General features: G+C 38.7%; 1 protein-coding gene across 2 annotated transcripts; it reads right to left on the reverse strand.

The window, feature by feature from the left end:
* Positions 1-3,974: 3,974 nt before the first annotated feature.
* SLC30A7 (solute carrier family 30 member 7) lies at positions 3,975-25,861 on the reverse strand. 2 transcript variants are annotated; one of them, XM_027671855.1, is made up of 11 exons: positions 25,734-25,861; positions 25,465-25,566; positions 21,448-21,561; positions 19,884-19,971; positions 18,145-18,271; positions 17,036-17,185; positions 15,743-15,793; positions 13,730-13,865; positions 6,976-7,066; positions 5,806-5,955; positions 3,975-5,012 (listed from the first exon to the last, which is right to left on the reverse strand). In XM_027671855.1, the coding sequence occupies exons 1-11, from the start codon at positions 25,811-25,813 to the stop codon at positions 4,965-4,967; spliced, it is 1,137 nt and encodes a 378-aa protein (XP_027527656.1). In that variant the 5' UTR covers positions 25,814-25,861; the 3' UTR covers positions 3,975-4,964. The 2 variants fall into 2 exon arrangements, with proteins under 2 accessions (XP_027527656.1, XP_027527657.1); XM_027671856.1 differs by lacking the exons at positions 25,465-25,566; positions 25,734-25,861 and adding an exon at positions 25,011-25,190 and having other exon boundaries at positions 21,448-21,568.
* Positions 25,862-25,899: the final 38 nt, after the last annotated feature.

Raw genomic sequence — 25,899 nt, forward strand, 5'->3', positions numbered from 1 at the left:
TTGAAAAGAAATTTGATCCCATATTCTTTTCAGCAATATAGGATATTTAACATTTTATATAGACTGTATTCAAGTAGAAAAGATTACATTAAAAATTTCTTAATATTGCACTTGGGACAAGTCGTGGCTAAGCTACTAACATTAGCATTCCAGAACAAATCATACATAGTCTTCAGAAGTTTAGCGAGCTGCCTTGTGATTTCTTCACAGGTACTTTGATACACTGTGCTATTCAACTTTAGCTCACTGCTAAGAGTAATTCCTGTAATTTAAAGGTAAAGGTAAGCAATATGCTATCTGCTACCAGGAATGATTTTGGCAATTGCTTCATTCACATTATTTCACACTTCAGCCAAAATACTGTAGCCATTCACTTAACTCTTGTACAAGATCCCAGCATACATGTGAGAGACTCCAATGCACATGGGAAGTGAAATACCCACCTCCTTTTACTTATTATTTCCGCCAAATTACCACAGAGGCAGGAACTTTTTGTGGCTCACTGAAACAGAGAAGCAGATTAAGCAGTATTTGCACACAGCAAGACAGTCTTCGCATGCCAGGCACAGCAAAGCATGACTGGCATCTTCACATTACAGCAGTGTCTGGCCAATGGAGTCCCAACAGGGATGGTCACTGCAACAAAGCCTGAATGGGGGACAAATCCAAAAGGGAATAGAAGTGTAAAGGAGGAATTAACTACTGAGTCAGTATTAGGGATCAGACAGATTATTAAAAAAGGGAAAAAAGAAAATCCTGCTTAAAGGGGTGGATAATCAAGAATCATAGCAAGTGGCAGTCTGATGGCTTCTGGAAGAAACAGGACAGGGCTTAATTATTAAATAAAACTGTTGCTCTGAACTGGTATTTAAAGACCTTGTTTCACGAAGAGAGAGAAGGGTTTGCATTTTACAGAACTGTGCAACTGAAAATTTGCACTGTGCAACTGCAACTGAAATCTGCACTATGAGAGAAATGCCATAGACTTTACAATCTGAACGCAGAGTATGTGCAAAGGGTGGAAAACTGCACGTCAGCAGCAGCTTCTCTCCCCTCTTGTATCTTGTCTGAATTCCCAAAACGGGTTCACTTACAACAGTTAAAAAGAGAGACTCTTACTTTCCTTCACCTTTAAAGCCAGTTTTACTTAAAAAAAAAATTAAGAATGTTAAGAGTCACTAATGTCCATTTTATTAGTAGCAGCAGTTTCAATTTTTATGTAGAAATAGTGTAAGCAGCTCTTACTAATGATGCAACTAAACTTTTGTTTTAGTAAGCAGAATTACATAAAAACCAGAGTCATTTATTTGCTTCTTGCACTTTTTGCCTTAGTTTAGCAAATCACACAAGTAACTCAGCTCTCTGTAGGGGCCTAGCTGATGTAAGGAGCCAGTCTGTACATATCTGTAGACTTACCTGATTAGCCTATAAAGGACCAGTCTTCACTGTGCATATTCATAAGAGTAGTTTTCTTCCACTGTTATTTACCATAAAAAACAGTGGGGCATTTTCATACAGACACTCTGCAGCATTTATCTTCTTATTTTGCTGTAGGTGCAGTAAAAATCATGCAGTTTGCAGGCTTGGTCTTTGGGACAACAGGGTTGTAAGTTACTGGTTTAAGTCACAGAAAAAAAACAAACCACAAAGACAGACTACGTTTGACCCCACAGTAAGCTCAGCTACATGAAAACATGAGAAAACCATAAATTGAAAACTTAGTTCAAAATTCAGTAGTGAATACCAGGAGGCTGAGTTTTAGCAGATGATCTGCAGACATTCATCCATCTCTGGATGTCAGCCATTCACAAAGCTTTGTTTAAATGATGCCATGCATCTCCAATAAAGTGTCAAAAGCAAAGTGTTACATAAGCAGCCAAGTGTTAGGTAATTAGCAAAACACAAAGTAATGGCCCTTTGGCTCTCAGGGTAAGAAAAGCTGCACTGTCAATTGCGTGATTTGTACTCTCCTAAAACCTGAGCAAGTATCCCCTCAGTAAGTGAAAAAAATAAATCTGATGTCACTGGGTTTACTGACATACTAGATATGACTGTAGTTACCTACGGAACATGTCATATACTGTCTTCTGTAACGTTTTGTGATGCTTATTTTTTTTCAGAAAGCCTAAAAAGGCTTAAAGTCTATTTTAAATCTGACTTCCCTACACTATCCCCAATTATATTTGACAAACAAATGATACATTTCTTACTATAAAACACCAAGTTTAAAAATAACGAAGTGCTACCTTGGTTAGAAAACTCAGACTTGCACATATCCTTCCAACAATCCCATAAATCATAATAAGCAAAAAAATAAAAAATCAAAAGTCATTAAAATTGTTTTTATAATTATAACTGGCTTATAGGCTTTTTCACTCCATTTGCCATATTAAAAAAGTCTGTAGATGTACACTTAAAAAAATACCACCACCAAAAAAACCCAACTGCCACTTGGCCAGATTGTCACTTGGAAACAAATAGGAGCAGTTGTCTTGTGATTAAGAAAACTAAAATAGTGGCCAAGCTCAGTGACTAGGGCAGCACTACAGTATTTTATCAAGTCCAGGAATACCCAGTCCCAAAACATGCTGGTATAAAAATTTAAACCAAAGCCTGCTCTTGGATCATGACACAATGGCACTGAAGTTGGCTGGTGCTTGCCTTTAAAGTAGTATCAGTTGATCTTCTCTAGCCTCAAATAGCAGTAACATTAACTATTGAAAAATGAGGAAGTCATGCTGTCAGCCAACAAGCAGCAGTCTATATACAACACACTACAAAACAGTAACTCCACCCTATAATCACAACCAGATTTTAATCACCTTTTCTGTGAACATACATGCACATGGTATCTTAAACTGCAATGCTCAAATCTGCTCAACAGATTCTTGCACCCCACCCTGTGCTGTGTAACTCCCAGATCCCATCTTTCAGTCAGGAAAGTCTGGGCCGGGCAGGGGATCTGCAAGGTGAGACGGGGAGAGAGCCTGACAGAGCGCCAGGCAGGAGGCCAGAAGAGAGATGTGGAGCGGTGCAGCCAGATGAAGGGGCACTCACTCTGCACCCGCATCCCCAGGAGCAGCCAACAGGATGAGAAGCCAGCAACAGGGATAAAGAAGGATCTGAAGGCTGGAAGAGACTATAAAGTTTAAATGCAATAATATATGTGGCTTTGTACTGCTATTTTTCTTTGCACCCAGTTTTCGGTTCCAAGCACAACAGTACACCCCCAAGCTCTGTACAAAATCAACATTCATGTTTCAATATCCCATCTGGAAAAGTCAGGAACCACCTATCAGTTTGGCAACTGTTGTTTTTTCACATGAGAAGAAATCAAAATTCAGGTGCTCTATAGGAACAACAGAGTGAATGCAAGAAACTCTTCATATCTGCTATGAATTCAGCAATATCAGTGGCAAACATTTCTGCAAATCAATCTTCAGTAATGTCGTAGTGCCTAGCACTTACTACACAGACATTGTCAGCTTCAGAGGGCCTTGATTTCACTATTACCACATAACAGGTACCAAAAAAATACTTAAAATCCATACCGGTCAGTGGCAGCTATGATTTATCAGAAAAATGCCTGCCTTGTTTTTTACTCCACAGTGTTCTGTTTGGAAAATGTCCTCTTAAAAAGTCTTCCATTACTAAGTTAACGACTACAGCATAGTGGAACTATCATCTGTAATACCAAGTATAGAAGATTTGTTTTGAAAACAACACTCAGATATCTGAGCAAAATGATTATAAATGCTAGAAAAATATGACAGACTAATGTTTCTGGAAAAACAACCAAACAACCAACCCATGCTGCACTAAGAACTTTCTTCCTCATGAAAACATACAAAAGCTACAGTAAGATAGTCAAAGATATCAGACTTGTTAACCTGGGAAACATGAAACATGGTCCTTATTCCATTTTGGGTACAGCCACCAGGAAAAACTATTTTCCGTATTTGGAAAGGCAAAAATTATCTCACCAATCACTTTAATAAAAATTATTACAACCTATTAAAATCAAGGAGATTTAAGCTTTCACAAACAATTTCGAGATTTAGTTTTTTCCACCAGGATTTGGAAAATATAAAACTTCAAGCATTGCTTCCATCACCAGCATCTTCCCTCAGCTGTCTGTTGCTTAAGTGACTATAAAAATGAGTAGCATCATGTAGTGTCTCGTTACTTTCAACAGTATGAAGAGACTAAGAATTGGAGTTAAATCTTAATATTTTGACTAAAATAATTTTCACAAGACATGTGCAACAAAATACCCAGCTTGTTTTGGAAGCAAGTCTCTTCACAACAGCTTTGTCTTTTACATTTAGAATTCTTCTGTCTGGTAAGATGCAAGTATAATGGAAGTCTAACATCTACAGTTATGCAAGTACACAACCCCCCCATATACATCACTAGTAAATAATCAGACTGCATACAAGATTATTTGTAAAAGTAATAAAACCCTTTGATGCTCCATATTTATGCTGGCAAATAGCTCTCCTGATATAAAAGGCACTTTGAAAACCCAATATGGTTTGGTTCATTAAGTTTGCAAAGTACAAACAATTGTACAAACATACAATTATATTGAAGCATGTCAACCATTGTGACATCATCTACAAAACAAGTTTCCAATTGTCAATAACACTGGTTTTATGGGAATGAGCAGTGGTTTCAGCAGCTTTACTGAAGACATGACAGGGTTTCCAGTACCGCAATCTTATTAAGTAAAAACCCCTCAAAAACTTACAAGTTTGGGGGCCCCAAAAAAACCAAGACCCAACGTCCATAACATTCATTCAATATTTACTCCTTGGAAGTGAACTCCACCCATAGCCCAAGGGCAGAAATCTATTCAGTCGATTCCAGAACAGTGGTGGAGGCAGGCTCTGTCTCGAGAAGTAGGTTGTTGTACCAGTACAGTACTGAAAACTTTGGTCCAACAGCACAATTCCAGAAATTCACTACATGGCTGCAACATCAATCTGTATGTAAAGCTGTCTTACTCCCGCCTAGGGAAAAGGGAAGGAGAGTTAAAACCCGGTAAAACCAAAGCAATTTACCTGTCCTGAACATCAGTTCACACCAGTAAGTTACCTAGCAAAAAACCTCAATGTCTCATTTATCTGTAATTCATCTCCCATATTTAGCACATCATTCACTGAGAGCACAGTGTGAATACAGAGTTCTTCACACAGTCAAGTAATGATATATTAGCATTAGCTTTGCTACATTACCTTCTCTGAATCATCCTAAATCACTGCCATTCGGGAAGCTGCACAAAAGCAATTCTTACTTTCTTTTGTACAAGTTTAACTTCATGAAAAGTAAGCTGCTTGAAGAGCTGTTGGTTTAAAATGAAGCTAAGCACAAGAGCGTAACACAGGATTTTGTTGTTCAAACCAGTTCTAAATTATGCTTTTGGCAAGAAAGTCATCACATGTGCAAGCAGCCAGCGCAGTGAAAAGCTTGAATAGGTCCAGTCTGTGGTTGGAAGCCCTACCCCAAGGGAAGCCTCGGCTATTTTCTTGGTTCCTCATAGGTCAATATAGGTCAACCCAATTTGATACACCTGAGGTGTTATTTCCATTAAGTGACATCAAAAACGAATGCAGAGAGGTACAGTAATTCCACCTACACAACTGAGTATTTTGAAATTGTTCTATACAGATGGAGCAGAGAAGCTTTCCAAAACACAGACTCCAAACCCAGAAACATTTAATTTTGCTTGATAAGAATTACAATGTCACATCATGTGACACGCAATTTATGTTTTGAGATGTGATTTCCACTGATAAGACATACCTGAGTAAAAATATTGTGAGTCTGGCTTAGAATCCACCTTCCATCAGCATCAGGAGCTACTAATAATTTCAAAGTCCCTATGTAAACATCAGTACAGAGGGTCCAGAAATGTGGATCATGTAAACTGTAAACTCCTTGCAACTGCTGCACCTAAAAATACAGGCAAATTTCAGAAAACGTATTTCAGAAAATGTTTGTCTGTACTATGTTTTTTACAGAAAATAGTATAAAAGCCAATGCATTCTTTTCCTTCTAGTTCACTGTGGAATTTGTGATCTTTTAGCAAAATTTCTCATTACTATCTCAGTTATCCTAAGGAAGGTGAAATCATTCAGATTTGTGTATATGCCACGATTTTGTATCATGCATTTACATTCTACATGTATTTTACTGAAACCATTTCTGAAAATAGAGGTGTCCAAAAGAAAAAAGTCAGCTACTGAATTTGAGAGGGCATTCAATTAAAACTGCAATTTTCGCAAATGTGGGAATTCTGCCATGAAAAAATTTGTGAGATTCTAACTTCAATGAAAACGTATTCATATATAATTTATATTAATACATTAACGTTTCTGTAAATATTCTGCGAGGGCTTAGGTTTGTCCTGCCAACCCCCTGCTTTTTCCTCTGTCCAATTGCAGCAAACCCTCCAAGTGACCAATTCCAACCTGTAACTCCCCCAGGGCAGACAGCATTCCTACAAGTGCTTCCTATTAACTTTGCAAAGACACTTCAGTGTTCAGGTCATGACATTGTAATAGATTAGTTAAAGAGGAGAACAGGTCAAATACAGAGTAACCTATGTATACTCAAATACACTTCCAATGTTAGTCCACCTCACATTCCTAAGAACTAGATTTTGTGGGAGACAAAAACTGAACAAAACAGAAAAACATTTTGCACTTTGTATAAGCACAGAACACTTTGGGAGGAAAAGCTTCAGGATCTATTTTTCTTCACTAACATGGCACATTTTTAAAACACAAACAAGGAGAAGCTACATACAATTTGGGACTTCAGGAAAACATTAATTAAACTAGTACCTCCATTTGTATATTCTAAAGAACCTTTACAGGCATTACTGAAAAAACATCATAAAATATCCTCATACACACAGCTGAGGCTCAATAAGCCAGCAGCTTGATGAGCAAAAAGGGCCTAAGAGCTCACCCTCTGGTAGCACTGAGGCAGGGCATTTTCCAAGGAAGGAGGAGTTCGCTGCATCAAAATCCCAATGGATTCTTTTAAAAGTGGAACAATACTAGAAAGAAAAAAGGAAATTAGCTGTTATTACATTTTCAAAAGATGCAACCTAAGATTCCTTAACACTAATGAGAAATTCTTCTTTAGTTGTTCCACTAGAAGCTGAGAGTGTTGCCATGAAAACCTAGTACAGAAAATAGAAGGATGTACAAAATTGCTATGGTGTCTTACCAAAGGCAAGATTACTTCTCCCTCACATTTTCCACAGAACTACCCAGTGGCTGATCACAGAAGACTAATAGTTTAATCATGGGATCTGAGATGAGACGTCTTAATATCTTAGAAGTTATACAACAAAGCAGCTGATAAGTATAGCTCAAAACCTACTTCAATGGCAAATCATTCACAAGTAATCACAACAATATTCAACTGCAATGGGTTTTGCCTTTGTGTTTGGCTTAAGGCATATTTTTCTTATGAACTAAGATAATAATGGGGCAATCATAAAACGAAATCAGTGTGGAGCAGTCCAGCTATAACAAAGTTAATTTGTCAGAAACAGACAATTTTGCATATTCTTGCAGTGAACTAAGTGTAGGGTCTCATCCAAACTCAGGGGTTAAACATTTGGAAGCAATTAGAGGTTCCCTCCTGGCCAAGTGGTCTTGTTTAACCAGATAACTAAGAAGACATTTAATATCCTTTTTTATTGTTATTACTTTTTTTTTTTTTAATAAAACCAGGAGACCAGTAAGCCCATACCCTGAAGCTACCACTAAAAAGTTATACTCTTATTAAGTGTCAGCATGGTACCTTTTTTGTTTAGGAATAGTGCACCATGCCTGGTTCAGTACAGCATTCCAACATTTTCAAGAGGATAACAAATATCTATAACCCAACACTAAAGCTTAAATAGCAATTTAATTTCAAGTCACCGAACACTCTAGACCAAAAGTGACTATATATTTCAGAAATGGTAAGCTGAATTTCAGAGTTCAGCACTGGCATCACAGCTGCAGTACACAGAGTGATAGGATTGAAAGCACACCCAAAACATTTGTAAGAGATTAACCAGGCTAGTTCTTAGAGAAAACCACAGAAACTTTGTTTAAAATCTCATGAAGTGATATGGAATGCATGGCACAGACCAGCTGTGTATTTGCAGATGGTGGACAACGTGACCTAACCAGCTTTAAACAGATGGTTCCATTAGTCCATGGAAGCAGTGCTGGCTGACTGCTCAGCTCACCCCTTGGCTAAACCTTAGCCAGGAGTGGGAGGGACTTAGAGGGTGTGTGACTCCTGTCTAATGAATCTCTGGAAAAACCACCACCCTAAAATTAAGTCTTCTTGCAGGCACAATGGTGGTTCCAGCCAAAGTCACTGCCTGGTGCACTCCATCACATGGCCTCACACAGTTGTGCTGCTACCAAGGCATCAGTTCGGAAATAGGAAGAAGCAATTAGGGACAAGCAGGAGTTGCCTAAACTGGACCTGTCACCAAGACAAACATTTAGCAGTGCAATAACTGTCAATCAGTCAAAAGGAAGCTTAATTGGAGTGTCACATTCTAGAGTGGATTACAGAAGTTTAGGGAAAAAAAGGTTCTCTTATTAATGGACCCATCTCACTAAATAATGTCCATGTCACAAGCATTACATCAAGGGGAGCTGGAGCTGCCAAAACACTCCACTGATGAATTGATTTCAGTTTAACTCACTATTTAAAATGCAGGTTTGCTTCTTAATAAAAACCTTGAAAGACCAATACACAACTTCAGCATGCAAACTGAATACAGGAATTTTGAACACCAACTCCATCTCCATAAATTTAACAAGGTCCCTGTAACATAGGCACCCAAAGGCTTCAAAAACCACACACATACAGGCTGCATATTTTTTCCCAGGGAAACAACTAAAGGAACGGAGAATGTAATAGCCTGCCTTTTTATTGAAACATACCACTATGAGTGAAAAAAGCCAGGAAAGAAATCTAACAAAAAATGCCTAATTTGCACAACTTACTTACATTATTTGGTAAAACTGATGTACATTATCTGATGGAAGGGAAATTAACTGTCAGTAGATTTGGAGAGACAGGCTATGAAACAAAACCATCTTAAAAGTCCAAAGAATAGAGGTAAATCAGGATGTGGCTTGATACTGTTGGTGAAGTTGAAGCATATCCTGGGTCACACCCTCATCCTCTGTCTTAGTGTTCGGATACAAATGTCATCTTTTGCAAAGCTGAAAAGGCCAAAAGACAGCTGCAGTGATGTGACAGGCCCTCACAAATGCTGTTAAGAGCACAGACGGCCATGGATACCCCTCTGCATCCAACAGGATACTATCTCACAAGACAGTCTTACTGTAAGCCAAACTAACACCACAAACAACAGAATCCAGTTTGATGATATCTGATGTTTTCCATTGTTTCATGCATACTACTTAAGTACAAAACTTTTAATTTAAAAACCAAAACTCCACACACTATGCTCTTTTCTCAAACATTAACTAAACACAGTTATATTTAATCACAAGGAGTCACTAGAAATATCAGTTCCATCTCATGAGACTGAAGAAAACATTACGAAAGATGACAAAACCAAGCAGGCTGAAAATGTGGTCAGAGAATTTGACACAGCTTTTTTTTTTTTTTTGGATTAGTCATTAGCGAAAAAAAACACATGGCTGTCTCTGCAGCAACTATTGCACTGGTACTTCCCCTCTTGTTTGTTTTAAATTATAAGAACATCGAGGAAAATAAACAATGCTGAATGCTCAAGTGGAAAGCTTTCTCATGCACAAGGAGTCTTTAAACTTTGCTGCTAAAGTACACTCAATTTTCCATTGGTCTCTTGATTACCAAGCCTTAAAATACCACACTCTTTTACAAGACAATGGAATTTGAAAGAGGCGCTAACCCACAGCAAGACTTGGGATAAAAACATATCCTCTGAAAAAGCTAGAACTGCAAAAGCAGCTAATGTTACAGCACATCACAGTTGCACATAACGCTGTTACAGAAGAAGTGAAAGGTGTTCAAACAGATAAAAGCTATTTATATGAATCTGATAAATCCAGCCTGCCAGTGACACAAGGCTTGATTAAAAATGAAGAGTGAAAGCATCAAACTCTTAATTAACCTGCATCACATTCAGATAATATTCGTACCCATTCCAGTCCCATCCTATTTATGCCACTGTTTTTGTAGGCATAGCTAGCAAGACCCTGGCATTGTTATAATCTCAGACTGCAGGGCTGAAAACAACACTGGTAAAGAACCCTTTTCACAGTCATTGCACTCAGAGCGCAGCAGGAAATTCATTCAGTGCTCTCAGCACTACAGAAAAGAGAGGACATTTGTGATAGATTTTGTGGAAGGTAAACAAACATTGCTAAGGATCAAGACCAGCTATGGTTCTTCAAATACCATAGCTGAAAATCTACAGCCAGATTTCCAAATTCTTTTTTTTCCCCAAACAGCATCCATATCCACAGTGCCAAGGCTGTCGGCCTATTTGAGAACTTTAATAAAATTTTTCTACTAGGCAATGGCAATTTTAATCAGACTGTGAGCTTTGCTCAAGACAAGGATCACAGGTTTAAAATTTACTTTACTGATTTTGAATTGCTTGTTCTCATAACAACACAATACCTTGACTCTCAAGCAAGGTTGGCAGGTACCATTACCCTGTAAATAAAAGCAGTGCACGACATTTAGCAATAATGGCTTAAAACAACACCAATGACAAACATGTTAGTTTGGAGGAGTTTTGCTATAAAACATTGCTTCTGAATCTTAGAGAATGCAGCACTTCATTTAACAAAGTAATTTTTTTATATTCTTATGCCTCAAACATTAAATGGCATATATCCCAAACAGTACTGGGACACCCTCCCCCAAAGCTCTTTCATAATATATCATGTTCAAGAAGCTTTAGATTTTATGCAAAAAAATTACGTAACCCATGGAAACAACTTCACTAAATGTAAATTTCTTTGACCACTTAATATGTAGTCTGCATACCCTATGCAATCTAGTACGAGATTTAGTCTACTGTGCCTTTCTAGAAACATGTGGGTCTAATAGTGGTTTCAGACAAACTTGATTTATACTAGAGTTGTGGCTTTTGTGTGGTGTCTAATTTCACATAGCTGACTGAAATACTAAAATTGCTTCAACATTTCTGAATAAGGCTTAGAATACTAAGGCTAAAAACTAAATGAATATTTAGTTTTAAGTATTAAAAGCAGTTTAGAGACTTGAGAAATTGAATATTGATTCAGGCACATACGATTATGAGGACAACACCTTGGAAAAAACTTCAAGAGTGTCAACCTGAACAAGTATTAAATAGTCAAGCTTTTGTTAAAAAAAGCAACCTTAAAAATGTTAGTAAGATAGACTTGTCTATTTTAAGTATGTCCTATTTATAATTAAATGGACACTTGCATGAGATAATACCAAAAGTAATCAGAGAAGGGTTCATTAGATATTAGGGGTTGCATCCAGGCAAACTCAAATCCCACAGCAGATTTTCACTATGCAGTCAGAATGTTCTGTGCTAACTCAGGAGGTGTTAGGCAGAGAATATGTCACCCTGGAGCAGCCTTAGTGAAGGATCACAGAAGCAACACAGAGACACCGTGTCAGCAGCTGACAATTTGCACTAATTAGAGATGTTGTCTACAGCACGGCTCAACCATTTGATTTAAAAGCACTGCTTGACTTCTCCGAGAAAGCGTTGCTCAACCCTTCTGCCTCTGCACAAGACAGAGCAGGTTACAAAGTAGAGTCTGGACAGCTTTATACTGCAGCAGTAAGCTTTTCAGTCATCTTATATAGGTATTTGTGTGATTTCTTTTGGCAAGTGCGACCATCATTTTAGAAACCTGAACAGAGAAGACCCACTAACAGAAGCAGGCAAGACTCAAGTAAATCTGAGAGAACTGCCCCAACACTGAAGCAAAGCAAATACTCAGTAAAAGAATGAATGAACAGTTATCTCACGTAGACACAAGCAACACTGGATTAAGAGCAATGACTTTCCTCTGCACTCTCCTGCAACTGCTTTCTCAAAAAGTTTCACAAAAGGGAATAAGGATTTGTGTTCTGGCTTTATTCCTTTTTTCGATATATAAGTATCATAGAAAGAATACAGATTAAAAAAAAAACCACACACAAACTCCCAAAAAACTAACAACAACAACAAAAAAACCCAAACAAAACACCAGAGAAAAAAGAGCCCAGGATCAAACCTACCCCCTACTCATGCCCTGCAGACTCTAGGTCAAAATCAGACCATTATGCAATAACTTGGGAGGATACAGTTCCAACTAGGGTGAAGTCCCCAAACACCATTAAAACTTCTGGACAACCTTATCAGACTGGCTTTTGCATCTCTGACTCAAAATTATGGTTGCGTTATTAGAGTCACAAAGATCCTGATTACGGAACAGATCCTGGTTTTTAAACACACATTCATGGGGTCCACTTGTTGGGGCACACACACACTCTCACCCCACTTCACCTTATCAAAGTTGGTTTAACTAGTAAAAGGGACACAGAAAAAATGGACAAATATTCCTTTGAAACAGCAGACAATTATTTAATCTATGTACACTAATCTAAGTGTATGGAAACCTGTGTTTTACTCAGCTACTACCTTTACCTCAGCAATAGTTTCTTCCCTCTTGGTAACCTGCACATTTCCCTTCCCATATTTTGAGATTTCAGTAATAGAAGTAGCTTGTAATAATTTGTCCATTACGAAATTACAAGATGTTTAAGTCAAAATATTAAGAGTTTATATTAAAATGATAACAGTGATCTCTAGCAGAGAGATTTCTGTGGGTGTTGTGTCTGAAGTACGCTGCCCTACTTTGATAACTAGGGAGATTCACATCAATAATCCTTTGAATGCTGCCATGCATATGCTGTAAACATGCCATACATGGTATAAGCATAAGTAGCTGCAGTTCAGATGACATTCACCAGTGCTGAAGAGACAAAGGTGTTCAGTTAGTAGGTTGTAACTGGAGTTGTAGCACGCTGCCCTGCGCCACCATTGAAACTGCTGCCAGAAAACCTCAATAACAGCAGCACTGAATGAAATATTTGCTTGTCCAGTCTAATCCAAATAGCTTCACATTTACAGTGATCTTGGTAAGCACCAACTGGAAAAGTCTAGAGCTACTTGAAGCATTTCCGTCAGGTCTTAAAAGGAATAAGGATGTCTCAGAGTACAAATACAAAGGAAAAGACAGTTTTCACCAGGGAAAGAAAAAAAAATTTAAAACCTACCAGCCTTGATTTGTCAAGGACAAGGGCACATCCTGTGCCAGCAGGCTCAACTCTGCTGCCCTGAAGCCATTCTGCTCCATTTACTGGAGTACATTGGTTTATATAAGCATGTACTAAATACAGAGAGGAAGCTTTCTACAGTTTGAACCTGAAAGACATTTTTGTAGTATTATGCAAACGGGTAAAATATGCAGATCTAAGAGCAAAAGTTGTAGCTGTAGAAAAGGGAAAGAAAATAGCTCATACAAGAGCTCATCAGAACAGCTGTAAAAAATAGAGATAACATACCCCTCTCGGAAGAAAAGCAAACATTCTAAGTCATTAACATAACAGACAAACCTTTTCTTCTGAGCTATAATTTCTGCTGTAACTAGCATCAGAAGTACTACCAAATATCAGTGATAGCCACGCTTACCTTACACCTATAAGTAGTGCTATCAGCATTGAACAAATAGGATCTGCTATCATTAGACCATAGTTCTGCATCAATATAGCAGATATGATCACACCAATACTTCCGAGCGTGTCTGCCACAATGTGCAGAAATACACCTGTAAAAGATCAATTGATATCATTACAACTTGGCATTCTCAAAGACATGTATTTCAAAGAGATTTTACAGAGAAGAGTTGCAAGAACTAGATAACATGATTTATACCTGTTTAATTTGTGGTCAATTTTGGGTCAAGCATACAAAGTGATCACAAGATTTTAACATATTTTTAGAATATAGACCACTTGAAGAATTTACATTCTTTTCTTCAGTTAGCAGTAAGGAGTATTTCATAGCATGGCTATCAACTTAAACAGTGATTAATAGATGCAGCTAGATTTTTTCATTCAATACCCACCCACAACATAGTAAAGAAACTCACATTCCCTGATGCCTACAGACAGTGCTAAGATGGACAGACTATTAACAGAAACAGCTCTGCAAAGCTTTGAAACATGCTATTGTTTCATTGATGACATCTTCCAGAAGTTATTTGGCAAAGACATTCAAGACAAATAGTTTTGAGAATTGAACACTGCTGCAGACATGAAAAACTTCACTCTTATTTTGAAGAACAACACTGCCTTAAAATACAAAGTAAGATGTACTTTGCAGCTAGCCAAAATTTAGCCTTTGGAGCTCTCTGCTGGCAATGATGGGAAGTCACTCAGAAACAGCTTTTTGAATACAAGTCTCCAGCCCCTTGTCAAAACAACACCCAACTACAAATCAGCTCTTAAGTGATTTTTCCAAGCCTGCATTTGTATTGGGTCTGGCTGGGACAGAGCCAGGTTTTCTCCACAGCAGCCTGCATGATGCTGTGGTTTAGACAGCATCAAGGCCTTTCGTTTTTCACTGACCCCGGAGCAAGTAGGCTGATGGGGGCAAGATGCTGGGAGGGCACACAGCCAGGACAGCTGACCCAAAGGGACCAGGGAGATACTCCATACCATCTCACACCATGCTCAGCAATAAAACTGAGGTGCTGTCTTTTCAAAATAGCTGCTCAGAGACTTCCCCAGACATTGATCTGCTCGTGATTGTCTTTGTGAATGATTGTCTGGTGATTGTCTTTGCATCACTTGGTGGGTTTTTTTTTCCTCAGTATTAAAAAATTAAAATAAAATGGAGTGGTTTTAATATGCTTCAATTAAAATGAAGTTTTCATGACTTTCAATACATATGCATAATATGGGGTACTGTAAATTCTGGAAGAGGTTGTAAATGTTCGTTTTTAAACAAGACTGAAAATCATCCAATAAGAGAGAACACTATGTACATTTGGGTATGCCAAATAACTACTACCTCCTACATCTCATAATTGTCTCCCTCTAACTGCTGAACCTTTTAAAAACAAAACCAAAACCAACAAACAGCCAACCAAAGCTCAAAACCAACATCTAAACTAACCATAACTAATGCTCAAGAGATCAGGGATTCCAATACTTCTTCAAGAAATTTAGAGCAAACTACCATCTTCTTTAAACCAACTCTAAGAGCTTGATGAAAGATAAGTTTTAAGCTCAGATACTCTTTAACAATTATATCTATCTGCATTTTTCAAATACATTCTATCTTAATCATACTGTTCTTCATTTTCCAGTACATACACTGCAATTAGGCTCCTTAGGTTTCTGCTTTTAACCACTTTTTCCTAGTTTTTCATTATTTGCTTTTTCAGCACCAGTAACAGAAGCTGAATCCCAGATTTTGGGATCTCTCTTTTAAACTGTGTTGACACTGCATTACATTTAGACTTCAGTGAATGACACATGCACAGGGTGCAGCACTGCTCTGTTTACAGGGGAATGGGATTTCATAGAATAGCTCCTCTAAGAAAAATGTGGCATTTATCCAGAGGAACCCTCTAAAACAGATGAATTACAGGCAGACCGTGATGAAACCAATAAACCTTTATACTTATTATCATAGTACCTTGTAAAATCTGTTTGCTGGATCCAGCCACTGCTTCAAGAGAATGGTCATCTGTGAAGACAATTATTGACACATTAACCTAGGCAAAGGCTCTCTCTAGTGGTACATTCTGTTATGGTCTTATTTTTGGAAATTTCTAATTGCACAACAACCAGGATAAAACTTGGAGAAGGTAGAACTAAGCAAAAAATCCTCTCATCCAAGCAGATTAATGCCTCTGTGGAACACACTAGAAAGATATATTAAGAAAAACTTGTTAAAGGATAGCAAATAACTTCTAGTGAGGATACACAATATATTACACAAAAGTTGATTCGAATAACAAATTGCACAACACAGCTACATTCAGTGTTCCACTGAGGTGGGCAGTGTGGGGAAAGCAAGGAAGAAGCAGAAGCGGGGAGCTCCTACTTTCCAACCAAATTCCAGGAGAACTCCTGGAAAACAAGCACCACTTTTCTGCTAAGAATAGCAAGGAAGAGACAAGTAAATATTTTTACACTCTCTGTCACCTCCTGTCTGCAAGTTGCAACACTGTTCCCTGCTCTGAATGTGCACATTTTTAGTCACATCATATCCTAGTTTATGGCTTAGGCGGGAAGGACTGACAACCCTGCAGCACCACAAGGTTTTCATCTGCACTGTTTCAATAGGTTGCCTCTTCTCCCATAGTGAAGGCTACTGATCATATTTTGTGTGAACGTCTCTTCCCAGATTGTTTGCCTTTATAGAAAAGATCTAAACATAGCTAAGATAACAAGCCCCTTTTTCATAGCCACCTTTTTAAAACAGATTACAACTACACAAGATGGGGAAAATCTTATTTGAAATCACAAACCAAGTACAACTAACAATCCATAAGTATCCAAAGTTTGTTTGTTCATATTTTCTAATATCTTGAGCTGTAAGATTATTCAAATGGAGAACACTAGCAAAGCAGCTTAACTTTGCCTATGGATTTAAATGAAAAAATTGAAGCTGAGCACTTGATAATTTCATTATATTGCCATCGCATACAGCTGTTCCACCCTCTGCCAACACATAACATTAAGGTGAACATTTAAAAACCACAGGTAAATCACAGCCTTTAAAAACTAACACTGAATTTACTGCAAGTGACACATAAAATGAGCCACGACACGTGGCAGCAGCACAGCATACTAGACATGTAATGAAACTACTTCCATGTATGATCACAACAAGCTGCCAGCACCCTCTCTTTTTTTCCAGTAAATCATTAGTAGCACATTTAGATTGAGTCAAGATGGTCTAGGACATTAACTAAGTACTTACCATGACAATAATCCTGACCATGAGAGTGCCCATGGCCGTGCCCATGACTGTGTCCATGGGCATGCTTCTGTTCATGGCTGTGCCCATGACCTCCGTGGCTGTGCCCATGTCCGAGACCACCATTAAACAGAGAATGACTGTGTTCATGCCCTATAAACAAATACCACCATCAGAGGAGGAACTTAAATAATTAATTAAAGTACGCTTACATTTGTTTCTAAGCCACTCAAAACCTATTTGCCTTTTAGGTCATCTTAAGGTACAGCTTTAAATAACTTAAGAAACTTAACAAAACTGTTTGTCATCTACAGCTCTGCTGTGCAGCCATATAATATATATATAAAAATTATATATACGTACACAGGCACACTAAAATATATAACTGATTTGAGAAGTCAAGTGCTTTTATGCATTCCCACTTCTGAGAAGCTGTGCTACCCTTTTAGTACAATTTGAAAAATGTTCACATAATTAGATACAATCACATTAAAAATAGCTGTTTTAAGAAACCAGAAATGGGCTATTGTTCACACATTCAAAATTCAAGCTTAGATTGCTGCTTAAAGACAAAAGACTGTTTTCTTCCACTAGACTATGTAAGTTTATATGTTAAGCTGAATGAGACACCAATAGGCTTTGCAGAAAAAAACCCAAGTGTTCACCACATGTATTTAGGCAAATAAATTCTGCATTTCAATTCAAAGACACTTGAGTTGAGAAGCACCTGAAGCTGAATCATCCCATGCTTAAAATTTGGTTCAGACAATGTTTTCTAAATTTTTCAGCCACAACCTTGTTTAAGTCCAGCTTAATTTTTTCTGAAAGACACTCTGCAAATCTCTTTCAACAAGGTGCAGAACAGTGCCTGTTCCAGAAAGCAGATTCTAGAGTTCTAAGTGTTCCAGTTAATGGATATTAACATGAGAAGTACAACAGTGACTAGGGCTAGTGACAAAACACAGAAGTCAGAAGTCAAATATACATTTGGCTAGAATTGCTACTAAAAAGACATTAAAATTTAATACTGGGGTTCTCATTGGAGGATTATAAGGTCCTGGAACACAAGGTGCCAAGAAAGGAAACAGTACTGGAAGTTACAGACATCCTACCAGCTCCATGTGAATGCCCGTGACCTCCATGCTGAAAAACAAATATTCCTATAAGATTTACAATGAATCCTAGTATAGAAACAGGAAGAAGTCTCTCATGATGCACATCAGGAGGCTCAAGTGCTCTCTAAACAAAAAAACAAAAACAAAACAAAGCACAAATGTAGAGTTTTACAATTTCTTTACATTATTAAAAGGTGCTGAAAAACCACTTAGATACAGGAGCATTCTCATACAAACATATATACAGACATAATTAAAAATTACCCAGGACTACCAGTTTTTGGGATGATAGACTAATTCTTATTCTCTGAAGCTGAAATTTTATTATTAAAGCTCTGACAGTACAGTAGAATATTCTGATAGTCTAGCTAACTGTTATCATAAGATTTCATTTTGCTGTGGGATGTGACTCAACACCACATGAAAACACTCAAGTTTGTTGTAATATGTGGATTGCCCAAGTCACCTAAACAACTTCCACTATTTCTTCCTTTCTTCTGAGAAGAGTAAGGCAATGAGGGGAATGAAATGAAGACTGAGAACAAATTGTAACATTTTTTAGAACTTCTAAAATCTATATTGATTTTTGTTTTTTAAATTCTTTTTTACCTACTTTGGAATTTTTTTCTCAAGGAGACATTATAGACCTAATACAATTTGCATCTGAAGTGTTGACAGGCATAAATTACTGTTGACAGAGGACATAAACATTCACCATCTTTCCACAGGAATGAAAGGTACAAGCAATAGCAAGACAATGAAACTTTCAACAGATGTAAAACTTTAAAGCAACAACGAGAAAAGAAGTCACCATCACAAGGAAAGGGAATACTTCCCATAGGGGCTAAGACCAGCAGGAAGAGAATTACGTTTCAACAATACCCTGGATCAGTCAGCTTTTAATTTTTCTAGTAAGTTTTGTTCCTGTTTCTAGATTTGAGGTTTTCCCCAGCTGATAGGCAATTTCAGCCCAGCTTGTACTGATTCTAAAGTATTGACAGGCTTATCAATGCAGAAGATGTGTTCCTGAAAGCTCTTCCCAGTTCTTTATTAAAAAAAGAAAAATTCACTAGAACGTCTTATGAAGTAGAAGTCTAAACAAATTTATAGTCTATCTCTCATTAAAAAGTAAAAGCATTAATGCAAGATGATCTGAAATAGTTATCAATTTTACTCTTAATCCTCAATGTTGCCCTTAATGTCTAAATTTCAATCTTGAGATTATCACCTGAATCATCATGTAAAAAAAAATTCAAGAAAAGAGCCTTTGTAGATCTCTAAGTTATTACTACTTGCCATTTATATCAGACTTCAAGATTTGGAGGATAGTGCTCTATCTTTAACAAGTTAGTCCAAGTTCTTTACAGATTGTGACCTATGACTAACTCCTCTGAGTGGCTACTTTGGGCCTTTCCTTCTTGGCCTCATTTGTCCTTCAACAATGAAAAGTTAAGATCTTTCTATGACACACTTAACTTGCTGAAAAAAAGGACAGGCTACATCTCACAGAATCTTTACACATAAACAAAATACACTGTTTAAGAAGCTAGTACAGATACTCTGAAAAAGCTGAGTTTCTGTGTCACAAAACAGCAATTTCAGATGGCCCTATTCTCTGCTCAAATCACAGATTTTTAATAAATTATGAACCTAATCAGTTTATTTAACTCAATAATTTCACCCCTATTAATAACAGAAATGTGACAATTGACAGTGTAATTTACTTCATAACATACCTCAACGCCTTCAGAAAAAATGAAGAACGCTGTAAAGATGAGGAATAAACCATTTACAAAACCAGCAAGTACTTCTGCTCGAACATACCTGCAAGAAACAGAAAAAGCAATAGCAGATATTACCACATTCATTTAAATACTGAAATTTAGAAGTGGAACTTAAAGACTGGAGTGCAATCTTCTAGTTCTCAAACAGGTGTATTACAGAGGAATTTGCTAAATGGAAGATCCAGCATATTAACTAAGTATATGAAATGGATTAAGTTGTATTTTGATAAAAACTACCTGATCCACATCAGCTATTACCTGCTCTACAGGAAAGAAATCTTTCAATATGTCAAAATCTTTCCAATTAAGATCATCTCTAGTGGAAGTTGTGGTATAAAGATATATTTGGGGAAGCCACAAACTAAGATAAGCATGCGAAATGTAATCGAAGTCTTCTGATGTAAAGTTTCGTTCAGTATCAAACCGATATACACTAATTTGCTTCCCATCTAGAAGGGGGATTACTAGTGAAAGTTTTAAGTAGAAATTAATTATTTCAAACATCCAATTTTGACAATAAAAAACTGCCAGGTTAGAATAACATGTAATTTCCATGTAGCAAACATCAAACTTAATAAATTGTGTCTGTTCTCCAATAAATGGAACACCAGCTGTTTAAATGAAGAGCAGTAATTAATACAGAACCTGCTTTCATTGCAATTGAGTTCATAGTACGATTCTTCGTAAACTGATTTTTGGGCACACTGGAGTTTCCACCTTAATTAAACTGTGCTTTAAGTTTCAAACTACAGGATTCACATTTAATCAAGACAGCTGAAGCTAAATGATGACACTCAGGTCAGTAATGTTATGGGGAGTGCAGCAGCCCATGTTACACCACATTTGCTGTTAATCAGTATTACCAATTAATAATATTGTACCACCAGTATTGTTTTACAGGGCAGAACTGCAACGTTCAGTGAAACCAAGTGACCCTCAAACAAAACCAGCTGCAGCAAGTACATCCACCAAGGGCGGGATGGGATGACACCTCAGCCTTGAGGATCCGGATTAATGGCAGCCACAAATGGCAGATGTCAAATCCTACTGATTCCAAGAATCATAGTTTATAATCTCAGATGCAGCATCTCTGTGACTTAGCTCCTTTCAGCTGTAACTTTCTGTTCCAAAGAAGGCATGGGACAGCAGCAGCCAAAGCCCCTGTAACACTCCTCATGCACTGCGAGGACAAGCCCAGGATGCAGCTCTCACTCTTCACTGGTGCCATTAATACACGACAGGGCAGGGCACCTTTCTCCTGTATAACTTGTTTCCACTACTATGATCACAGAGATCTTGGAAGGGATAAAACTTCTCCCCAAAAGCAATGCCTTCATATTTTTACTATTTCTAGGGGGATATTAACTTAAAGGTTTACATAACTCACCTTAAAAACCCCCACACTTTCAACATAGCTTTTCCATGTTCTGCAAAAAGAGGTTTTGTTTATAGAGTGAAAAATGACTGCCTAAACAGTTATTACAGTACATCAAGGTAACAGCCTGAAGTTTCTTACCCATATGAGAAAGCATCGTTTGACCTCCATTTTGAAATAACTGAAGCTGCTAATCCAGCCAATAGAGCAGTACAGTCAAAAAACATATGAAAAGAATCTGATATAAGACCTAAACTGAAAGAGAACAAGAAAAAAATGTTATGTTCCACAGCCAATTATCTTTTACACACTAGCAGAATACACTGCATTTCTAAGCTTCAGGCACAGTTTTGCTAGCACAGAGGAGAAATCCACAGTTCATCACCAACACAAATATAATGCCAAAATTGATTTTATCAGCTTAGGAAAGGCACTTGGGAAGAGTCCTTGGCAAAAAACATCCTCCTAGCATATGATTTTGGTGCTAGTGAAAGGTGGCTTCCCCCGACACAAACCAAAACCTCTGGAGTAGATCTACCCAAAGGCACACCTCTTGCTAACATAATACAACCTTAAATATTTGCCTTAGCAGCTGCAAGGCATTGACTAGAAGACCCACACTCCTCTTAGATCTAGAAGCTGAAAGATCATATCTTAAAGGATTTATTTCAAAGACCAATGCACAACTACAATCTTGATTGACACAGTTCAAGTGTAGGGTAAAAAAACATGCTACAAAGTTCAAAGCAACTTAAATTAGTTCATGAGTTACTCGGTCAGTAGAACTCATATCAGTTTGTAAGCTATAGGTAAACTGGCTTTAACACCACACACAACAGCTGTCAAAGTTAACTAAATTACTCATAAACAGGTTCTGTAAGTCTGCAAGGAAGCATGTGCATTGAAACACAAAATTCACTTCATATTTGGAAAGACATTTGATACAGAGGTACTGATAAGCATTTCTTACTACAATCGTTCCAAACGTTCCATTTTCCCAATCCTTTGGTTGTCTAAGAACAATTATGTACACAACTCAGTTTTAGGAAACTGGAGAACAAGAAGGGTTTACTAGTAGTAATAAGTTCTAGAGGACAGCCACATTTTCACACTGAAGTCAAACACAAAGTTTCATTAGCCAGAGTTCCAACTACCTCACATTAAAAAAACTAAACCATCTGAGTCTGACTGAAAACAATTACAAAATTAATCTGAAGTGTTTCAGATGAAACACTTAACTGTGAAAGAAGTGGGTTTGGAAGAGAGGAGAGAGAGCGAGTGTCTCGATCTATATATTTACATATATACTTTATGGACACATACAGAGTTATATATATACACAACTGTAATATTTAAGGCAGAAAGATGATGGCATGATGAATTGTCCTTAGCCAAAGCAGGAAACAGATGGAGTTTTTCTGAACAAACTTTAAAAGACCACCAAATGTTTTAGCTGGATGCCTATGAAGCAGCAAAATGGAATTTGCTATGGAATTCTTGAAGGGTGTTGGTGACAGCTACCCCCTGCCCCAAACCAGGTGACATCTCTAGGGAAACTCATTGCTTTAGATTTGGTTCCTTGATAAGGAAGATTCAGTGGGGGAAAAAAACCCACAAAACACACCAAACATTCAGGTAGAGTTACTGTCACCCTATTTACCTTCTAAGTGGTAATGATTATGAAATGGGAGAAATAAGCATGGCTAAACAGAGATAGCTAGTGGTTTCTGAGGCCTCTTTTTGGTGTTGTTTTTTTTTTCCCAATAGAGTCTTTTGGGAAAGAGAAGTATATAAAGGCTGTTACTGAAGCAAAATCCCATACTAGCTCCAGAACCAGAAATCATACAGCAAGTTACCATGGCACTGTGCTCATACCTGCAAATCTCAGCAAGGCAAGACTCACAGTAGGTGCAACACCAGTACAGCTGTACTGCTTTCAAGACCTAAACTCACAATTCCAGGTGGCCAGAGGCATGTGGATTTATCAACAGGGAACAGCATAGCCTGTGTCTGCAGCGCAGTTCACCACATGGCATAACCATGCTCTGGATCATGGGTACAGCTATAAGTGATTTAGCAGCACAAGTGGCAGGAAGCCTGGTAAGAGGCCAATCTCATTTCATCTGGGGCTTTTTTTAAGTGACCTATAAATTAACAAGACTTTTTTAAAAAATGTGTGCAAAGTTATTACTAAAGTAAACAAGTGATTCAGTCAACCATTAGCAACATGGGATGTATGGAAGAACTTTGTTTAGAAATGGAACACATCATCCAGAGTATAAACTACAGTGTCTAAATGAGAACACTTCCACAGCTCATTTAATAACACAAGTTTAATACTAAATTACACAAGTGCGCATGTAATAGTATTTTAAAACAGAACAGTCCAAGTAGCAGATTTCAAATTTAAACAAGCTCTCAGCTAGCAAAATACCATATCCAGCTCTGTTTTCTGTGCTTCAAGATTGTCAGCATTCCAAAGTATTTCTAGGATGACCATATAAATGACAAACCAGCTATGTGAGTTCAGGAAGCAACCTGCTTGGCAAACAGAAGGTAATCTCTCATGTGGGGAACAACGGAGCTGTGCTCTGCAAAATGAAGAAATAATTTTCCCTATATGGCTCCTTGTTTGCTTGTTATGTGCTTGTTCTTCCACAGCATGAACTGCCTGCTTTGACTGAAGGCATTCCTCATCATAATCTCTGCTACCGCTCTCTACTCAAGAGGTGCTTGCTAAGACACTGTTTTGTTGTAGCCCAAAATCTAGGCTTAGAGATACTCAGAATTAGTGACTTGAAATATAAACAAAACTAATGCAAATCACAATTCTTAATCTCAATTATGAAAAAAAATAAGTGAGTCTTCTCAATTCCAATTGCCAAATTCTACAGTGACAAACTGCCAAGTGCCACTATTAGTTACCTCATATGCAGGACTTTTTTAGGTCCCACTATGAAAAAGAATTATGATTAAAAGACAGAGCAAACTCACATGAACATAAACCTCTTCATACCCAAACTACAGAGAAAAATATTTACGTCTTCTGAGTTATTAGGAAAAAACATCATACTCAAACAGACTATGCACATAATAACCCTCACACAACTGCAAAGTGAATCAACATGAAAGCCAAAACCAAACACATAGTCTGTGTGCTACTAAGATATTCTGTGCCCAAGATAACACTGTGTTACACTACAGTGATACACTGTAGCTTTGATTAATTACTGTAATCAAAGTTAAGGATTTTATAGTGTATTTTAAGAGGTTCAAAAAAACATAGTGTTAGGATGCAACTGTTTCCAAATCCACATTGCTGCGTTCACTCAAGACTCTTAAAAAGAAGAGTCTCAATAATTTGTGTCCATACTACAGCTTTTGAAAAGAACTACTTTAAGTTCCATGTGGAAGGACACTGCTGTGCTTAATTCACATTTCCAAGGCAGTCCACTCTGAACTAAACTACAGACAAAAGAGAGTGAAATAACACCATAAAACAACTTCTCTATCATGAATGAAGCATGACTGATGCTAGCACCACTGTCTACCTGTATACCATACATCAGTACAGAAGTTACTTTGCACTTTTGCTTATATTGCACTGCAGATTTTTCAGTAACAATTTAGTGAAGTCTCTCCTGTTTTTTCCACCTTTGTGAATTTATGTGCTGTGTAAAGTATCACTTAATTATATCTGGATTTGCTAATTCCTGTTTCTTCCTCGGAAAGAGGAAGGAACCCAGGAATCAACCTACAAACCACACCATGCTCCCAAACAGAGGATGTCTGTGGCAAGCGGCAGCACTAAACGGTTACAACCCTCTACTCCTGTAACTCAGGCCAAGGCCAGGCTTCCTCCTCAGCCCAGAGCCGAGCACGACAGCAGCTCCAAACAGGATTCCTCCCGAAGGCGCCGAGTCGCGCCGCCGGGCCCCGGTGGAGGGGCGGCCGAGCCGGTCACTACCCATGGGAGCGCTCCCGGCCGGGGCAGCGTTCCAGCAGCCCCGAGGCTGTGCCGAGCGGCCCCTCCGCACGGCGGGCGGGAGGCCCGGCCCGGCCCCGCCGGGCGGAGACGTGGCACTGGCCGGACGGGAGGCGCCGCTTCCTGCGCGCTGGAGCCGCGCTCGGCCCGCCCCGCGCCCCCAGCCCCGCTACCTGTTACTCCAGATGCCGTAGAGCAGCTCCACGAAGGCAAAGGAGAGGTTGAGGCAGAGGAAGGAGAAGAGGTTGCGGGAGGTCTTGTCCGCCAGGATGGACCTGTGCACGGAGCACACCGCGGGTCACCGGCCGCCGACACAGCGGCAGGAGGCCGGACCCGCCCGCCGGGCGGCCCAGGCACCCCCGGCACCACCTTCCCCGACCCCTTCGCGGGGGCTCGGCCGCGGCCCCGCCTGCACCCGGCCCGCCCTGAGCCGCTCCCTCACCTGAACCAGCCCGACACCTTCCTGAGCAGGTTGAGCCTAGGCGGCTTATACTCATCGTCCTTGATGGAGAGGGGCAGCATCTCGGCGGGACCGCGGCGCGCTGGGGCCGGGCCGGGAGGACGGGCGGAGGGGCGGGGGCGCGGCCCGGCCGGCCCACACGCCGCTT

The sequence above is a fragment of the Neopelma chrysocephalum genome, unplaced genomic scaffold (assembly GCF_003984885.1).
Source record: "Neopelma chrysocephalum unplaced genomic scaffold, ASM398488v2 Primary Assembly neopelma1_97222, whole genome shotgun sequence".
Classification (NCBI taxonomy): domain Eukaryota; kingdom Metazoa; phylum Chordata; class Aves; order Passeriformes; family Pipridae; genus Neopelma; species Neopelma chrysocephalum.

What these genes read in the sequence shown, in the direction of transcription:
- SLC30A7 (XM_027671855.1), bottom strand. Translation starts at nt 25,813, where the DNA reads ATGCTGCCCCTCTCCATCAAGGACGATGAGTATAAGCCGCCTAGGCTC. An exon ending in TTTTTTCTGAAGGCGTTGAG is followed by an intron (nt 18,272 to 19,883) that starts GTATGTTATGAA and finishes TTTTTTGTTTAG; the next exon opens with AGAGCACTTGAGCCTCCTGA. An exon ending in TGGTCAGGATTATTGTCATG is followed by an intron (nt 15,794 to 17,035) that starts GTAAGTACTTAG and finishes TTGTCTTCACAG; the next exon opens with ATGACCATTCTCTTGAAGCA.